The sequence below is a fragment of the Humulus lupulus genome, chromosome 6 (assembly GCF_963169125.1).
Source record: "Humulus lupulus chromosome 6, drHumLupu1.1, whole genome shotgun sequence".
Taxonomy (NCBI): Eukaryota; Viridiplantae; Streptophyta; class Magnoliopsida; order Rosales; family Cannabaceae; genus Humulus; species Humulus lupulus.
In genome coordinates, this window is record NC_084798.1 from 10,968,953 (window position 1) to 10,975,646 (window position 6,694).

Sequence of the window (6,694 nt, forward strand, 5' to 3'; positions counted from 1 at the left end):
TATTCTCTCTTTTGATCCAGATATTGATCATTGTATTAATGTATATTTATATATATATAGGTCACTTCTAGTATGAAATATATCTATTAAATAGTGGTAAATGTTGTGCTTATTGGTCCAATGCATTACGTAAGTAAAGAATATATAATGTCTTGATTGTAGTTTTATATTTAAAAGTCGGGGAACATATATTCTATGGGAGTTTCTTTGGTGGGGTGTCACATGCATTTTTTTATTAATTCATCTTGGAACCGATATAGTTTATTCTTTTATAGTTCCAACATCTTATTTGATTTTTCAGGAGCAGATTTGCTACTTAATTTAGGTGTGTCTGAATTAATTTATGTCGATTGATTGTTAACAATTTATAGAAATGGAAAAAGAAAATATATATATATTTTGTTTGTTTTGTAGTTTATTTTTTCTCGTCATATGTCTGCCATTCTTCATCATGGCTTGTGCTTTTTTTTTTTGTTAAAAAAACTTAAATTTCTGCAAAAACAAATTCGAGAAGATCTAGATCACGTTGCCCTTATTAATTAGTTGTTGTATTATAATTTTTTTTTACAAGAAAAAAAGGGTTCATTAAATAAAAAAAGGGTTCACTAACTAAACTAGACAGGAGTTAGGACAAGATATTGAGAGACTTTCTTTCCTGAAAGAGTAATATTTAATAATAAAGTACAATAAGATCCCTTACAAAGAAAACGGAACAGAATAAATAAAGAACTAAAGCGAAGTTGTTCATATCAGAAAAGGATAATATATAAAAACTACAAGCTCTCTTTTCCTTTCCTCTCCTCTCCTTTATTCTTTTCTTTTTCTCAACAGCTTGTTGGTCATTAGTGTCTCTAGGGAAACAATTTTTATGCGCTAGAATTCAATTTGATGTAATTTTTTTTTTATTTATAACTATTTATTTTTATGAATTAGATTTTAATAATTTAATTATTTATTAGTGATAAAGGCATTTTGGACTATATAATTTTAGTTCTTTTGATTTAGATAATGTTGATTCTTAGTGTTTTATGTGCTTTTAACTTTATTTTACAATACATTTTATGAGAGTAAATTTACAAATTTTTTGAAAATTGTGGTTAGATAATTGATAGGAGACAAGAAGACTCAAGAAAATGAAGTTTAATAAAAATTTGAAGTGTTGTTGGAAGTCCCCAAATTAACCCGAGACTTGAGACTGGAGCAGACAAAAATCTAGGCAAAGGCCTAGGAATTGAAAAAAATTGAAAAAAATTGAAAATTACATGAGGTCGTGGCAGACATATTCTAGGACCCAGGCTCTGAGGCCGCGACGGTGGATATTGCAAGTTTAGAGTTGATTTTTATGTTGAGGTCGCGACAATGAACATCCCAGGTCATAGCCTACTATCATTTTTCTACTTTTGAATTTTAAATTTAAATGTAATTAAGGGGATATAAAAATGACACTACTACAAAAACACCCTTTTATGATATTTTTTTTAAGACAATCACCTAAATGCGAGTCCTAAAAATAGCTCCTGAACTTTTTAGGGCTCGCGTTGTGAGTCCTTAAAAGAATTTTCTGCGAGCCCTACAAATTATGTGTGTCCTAAAAGTTTGAATTTTTTTTTAACAAACACCTTCTAAAATTTTTTGGACACTCATTGCGAGTCCTTAAATATTTTTTTAGGACACGCGGTGCAAGCCTTAAAAACTTATGTGTGTCCTAAAAGTTTGAATTTTAAAAAATAAAAAATTCCCTCCAATCCCTCAAATCACTTAGTAATATAAAAAAACACAAAAATCGCTCAAATCACTATCTCTCCCCCCCCCCCCCCCCCCCCCCCCCCCCCTCCCTCTCTCTCTAGCTAGTCTCTACCAAGGCCAAACGGTCGCCTTGCCATTGCCGCCCATCGCCATGCACCACCCGCTGAAACCCCCAACCCTCAGAGCTCTGCCTCTCACGCGCGGCCTAAGGCCCTCAAAGGACTTGTCGAAGTTTCTGGGATTTTGGGTTTTCCCAAACTTTCTGGCCACACTACAAGAAATACAATTTTTAGCGGCGACATTATTAACGGGGACAAAAAGTCACCACTAATAATAGCATTATCAACGGCGACAAAACTTGGTCGCCACTGATATGAGACGTGTAATTTTTTTTAATAAAAATATTATTTGCGGCGATATTTTTCATATTAGCGGTGACATGTGTTACCACTAATATATTCAAAATACCCTAAAAAAGAAGTGGGAAATTTCTCTCTAACATGGTTATTAGTGTCGATACGTGTCACCGCAAATAGTCGACACATTGATTAAAAAATCATTAGCAACAACCATTTCTTTTATCAAGACCATTCAACTCCTTTTTAGCAGAGATTGCTTGTTATACTTTATTATACAAGACACTTATTATACTTTTTTTTATTTATAATAAACATTTTTAATAAAGAAAAAGGAAACGAAATTAAAGAGGCCTTCAAAAACAGGACCATAGAAGATTTTTAAAAAGGAAACAAAAGTGGTGATCATGTACAACACGAGATCTCTTGAGTACTATACAAGATTATTAAAGTGGTAATTGTAAATAGCACTAACGCGTGCATGGCTGTACAGATTTTTTGAAAGGAAATGAAAGAGGTCACTGAAACACGTTTAATTTATAATAATTTAATATTATGTATATATATATATATATTGTTAATCGAACGAAAAGAGAAGATAATTCTCATATTTTTCAAATAATATAAATTTCCATAATGTAATAAAATATACCGTTATATATACTTTCCTTAAGTAAACAATTTCAAACGAAAAAAAAAACTCCTACAGAAATTGAACGAATTATGTGTAATTAATTATTATGATCACCATAAAAACTAGAAGAAACAAAAAAGTCTGAAAACTAAGGATTAATGATAATTACACTCATAATAATTAAACGAAAAAAATTATACAAAGCATGTGTCGCTAATTTCCTCAACACACAATTAAAAGAGAAAATGTTAGATAACCTTTTTAAAAAGTATATGTACAAATTTTGTCAAAAAAAATTATATGTACAGTTTAAAATTATTTTATTCTACTTGAAAATATTATTGATTAAGATTAAGTATCACTACAAAAATCGTATATTTTTTAAAATCAAATATTACTTTTTATCACAACAAAAAATTTACAACTAAAACATAATGTATAGCTACAAGTTGTCACTGACATAACTTTAGTTAAAGTCTATTACATATAGTGATAAAATTTATTGTCACTGAAATTATGATTTTTGTGACTTTCATCACAAGTTTCTTTTTATTTTTATAAATTTTTTTGTTATGATTAAAAATAAGACTTTTTGTAGTGTACAAATGAAAATTCTTATGGGTAAATATAGAATCTTGACAAGTCATCAAGATTGTAACACTATTATTCTAACCATTCATGTTCTCCTTGCAGTCAGGTAGACTAGGCTTAAAACCCAAACATAATAGGATTATATTAGCCCCATTTTTAATTTTTATTTTTAAAAAGAGCATTATTCATATGTATTTTCTAAAAATATTACTTTTCTATGTACCAAAATAAAAATATATATTTACATTGGACGTCCCACAATTTTATTCTACCTTAAGCTTGGGCTTCCACTTATGTACATTAGTATTCGTAATTTTATTATTTTTGGTAACATGTGGGAGTTCTTAGTATTACTTTAATTTAAAATAATTTGATTTATATTTGAAAATATATAATTAGGAGTTTAAATTATTGTGCGGAATTCCACTATTTATATATAATTTTTGGTTACAGGATACATTGAAATTAAAAATACCGATTAAAAAAAGATATTACACTTTATTTTGTCACAAAATAACGTTCGCAGGAGTACACATGAGAACAATTATACGATATATAAGGGTTTAACTTATATATGTACATCCATACAACATTCTACAAATATAAATATGACAACCTATAAAATTCGTCTTGTACACATAATAAGTCGCTACATAAACACATGCACTCCAACGTATAAGTTCCCTCTTATTTCTTCTCAATTTCCTCATAGTAGCTGCAAAAAAACAAAGATGGGTTATTAGTATTTAGTAAGTATATACACATAGCAATACTGGATAAACACAATTTTGGATCTTGTGTTTTGCAAAAGTTACCGACCAGCCAATGTGTTTTGTTAAATAATAATTCAGACCCTGCATTTTGCAAAATGAAACAAAATAGTACCTTATATCTAATTTTGGTCTAAAAAAGTTCAATTGTAAGATCAATTTTTAAGTCGTTGGTGGTGTGATGAGTTCCGAGAAGTAAGGAAAGTCGTCGATGAGATGAGAATGAAATATTATATTTAAATTTTTTTGACTAAAATTGTGTGTAAGATATTATTTTGTTCCATCTTGTAAAATACTGAATCTGAATTATTATTTAACAAAACAATTAGTATAATCGGTAATTTTGCAAAACTCATAGTATGTACCTACAATATTGTTAAGTAATTAATGATCAAGTTTGAGTAAAAGTGAAACATATACCTTGGATAATACTCCTCCACTATTTTGGGGCTTTTAACGTTGTTGAACTCAACCCACTTATTGGATTTTAACATATTCATCATAAAGTACCACAACACACCAAACGAAGTCAGCACAACACTCAGAAAGTAAACTGCCGGAGTAGCTGCACACAGCACGAATAGAAGAAAAATAGATGGAACCGAACACATCGCTATCAACCCATTAAGCTCTATTGGAATCTTAAAAGGCCTAATAGCTTTGGGAAACTTCACCCTCAAGTAAATAAAAGCACCAAACTCCATCACCGTCCCCAAACTATAAAAGAAATTCACACAAACCCTCATGTTCTCAAACCTAAAAGCCGCAACGATGAGAGATAAGACTGTGGACACCATAATCCCAACCCAAGGTGTGTCGAAGGTGCCCGACCGAGCACCGAAAAACCGCGGTAAAAGCCCTAGTTCCGCCATGCCATGGAGCTGGTAGGAGCAGCTACTCAGCTGGGCTTGGTAGAGTCCGAGGCCAGATAAGACTGCACCAAATTTGATGAAACGTTTGAGCCATGGCCCGGATAGCTCCTCCCCTATGGCGGCGTAGAAGCCGTCTTTCCAGTCGTCGGGGTCCGGCTTCATGGCGCCGCTGACGGCGAGGAGAGGGATCAAGTAAGCTAGTGAAGTTAGCCCCATGGATGAGAGAAGAGCTTTTGGTAGGTTTTCTTCAGGTTTCTTGATCTCACCAACTAAAGTACTAACACTGTCCCAACAATTTAGGTTCCAAAAAAGGGCGTGAAAGTAGTTTTTCCACTCTTTTTTCCTTCCAAGTGTGTTACTTTCGTTCCAAAGGGCTATCCATCTACCGGGATCGATCTGGGGGATTGCTACAAACGACAATGCTAAGAATGGTAAAAGAGACAAAGCTGCTAGTGGTATGGAGATGTGACCAACGACATGTAAGCCAGTGAAGTTTATTAAAGAGAGAAATGTGGTGGAGAAGAAGACGACCGAGTAGCGAGTTAGGGTTGAAGTGAGGTTTAGAGATGGGGCTATGGCGTCTACGTATTGTACGCAGAGACCTGGGAACAAAGCTAGGTTTACAACTCCACTCATGAACTTCCATGACCCCATTAGGTATCCCCAGAAGGGACCAAACGCGGTGTGTGACCACACAACGAAGCCACCGTTGGTGGGAAAGGCGGTGGCGAGCTCGGCTGTGATGAGTGCCTCCGGTATGGACCAGAGGGCAGGGAACATGATGAAGCCGACGATGGCACATAGTGGCCCCGCCGCCCCCACGACGGACTCTTGGCCGTAAGGCCCTCCGGAGACTTGGAAGTAGATGAGGAAGATGAGAGGAAGTAGAGGAAGCCTTTTGCTTATCTTTTTTTTCTTTGTGTTAACATTTTGATGAGGATCTTCGCTTTGGGTTTGTTTCTCAAGAAGGTCTTGGGAGATTGGAGAAGAAAAAAGAGGGTCTTGCATGGTTGATTCGATTGTGTATTTGGGCTACAACTTTGGTAATTGTTTACGAAGTTTACATGTGTATATAATCTTATTTTCTATACGCATATAAAATCAATAGTAGAGAGCTGTTATTTTAATCCAAATAATGTTCCCAAGTTTTGTCTTGTTCCTTCTTTTGTTCTTAAATGGTTTCTTTCTAGGAAGTTGCTAGTTGATAGAAACTATTTTGTCGTTCGTTCTATTAGCTAGTCACTCTCCAATAAATATATATATATATATTTATATAAAAGCGGCCCAGGAAGAGTTTTTTGATTTCACTAGTGCACTTATATAAGTGAACTATTTCATAACCATATATATATTAACAAATCGCAATACACATATATGTACATATACATATACATATATATACTCGTACAAGAGCCATATAACATATATATGTACACTACTTACTTTGTGGTGTACTTGATTTTCTTTTGTGTATAGAGTAGACCACTTATATATATAATTCCTTTTAGGAAATTTCATGGAGCAACATTTTGTGGGTTGCGTGCGTAGAGATGTTTTATATATGAGAGTTGGTATATCCAAAATCAAGAATATAGTAGGTTTCTTAAAATGCTTTTCAATAGAGAAAGGAAATTTTAATAGTTCATTTACTATTGTACTTCATACTTTTTAATTGTTGAACTAATTAAGACCTTATTTATTGTGCCATCATTTTTATGAATTTGT

At 33.0% G+C, this 6,694-nt stretch overlaps 1 protein-coding gene across 1 annotated transcript; it reads right to left on the reverse strand.

The window, feature by feature from the left end:
- Positions 1 to 3,805: 3,805 nt before the first annotated feature.
- LOC133781641 (probable polyamine transporter At3g13620) lies at positions 3,806 to 6,044 on the reverse strand. The gene is made up of 2 exons (XM_062220693.1): positions 4,518 to 6,044; positions 3,806 to 4,042 (listed from the first exon to the last, which is right to left on the reverse strand). Exons 1-2 carry the CDS (start codon positions 5,975 to 5,977, stop codon positions 4,015 to 4,017), a joined length of 1,488 nt encoding a protein of 495 aa, XP_062076677.1. The 5' UTR covers positions 5,978 to 6,044; the 3' UTR covers positions 3,806 to 4,014.
- Positions 6,045 to 6,694: the final 650 nt, after the last annotated feature.

Excerpts from the sequence above, each read along its gene's own strand:
- LOC133781641 (XM_062220693.1), bottom strand. The coding sequence starts at position 5,977 with ATGCAAGACCCTCTTTTTTCTTCTCCAATCTCCCAAGACCTTCTTGAG. Across the intron at positions 4,043-4,517 it reads GTGGAGGAGTATTATCCAAG|CTACTATGAGGAAATTGAGA; the intron begins GTATATGTTTCA and ends GTTTTTTTGCAG.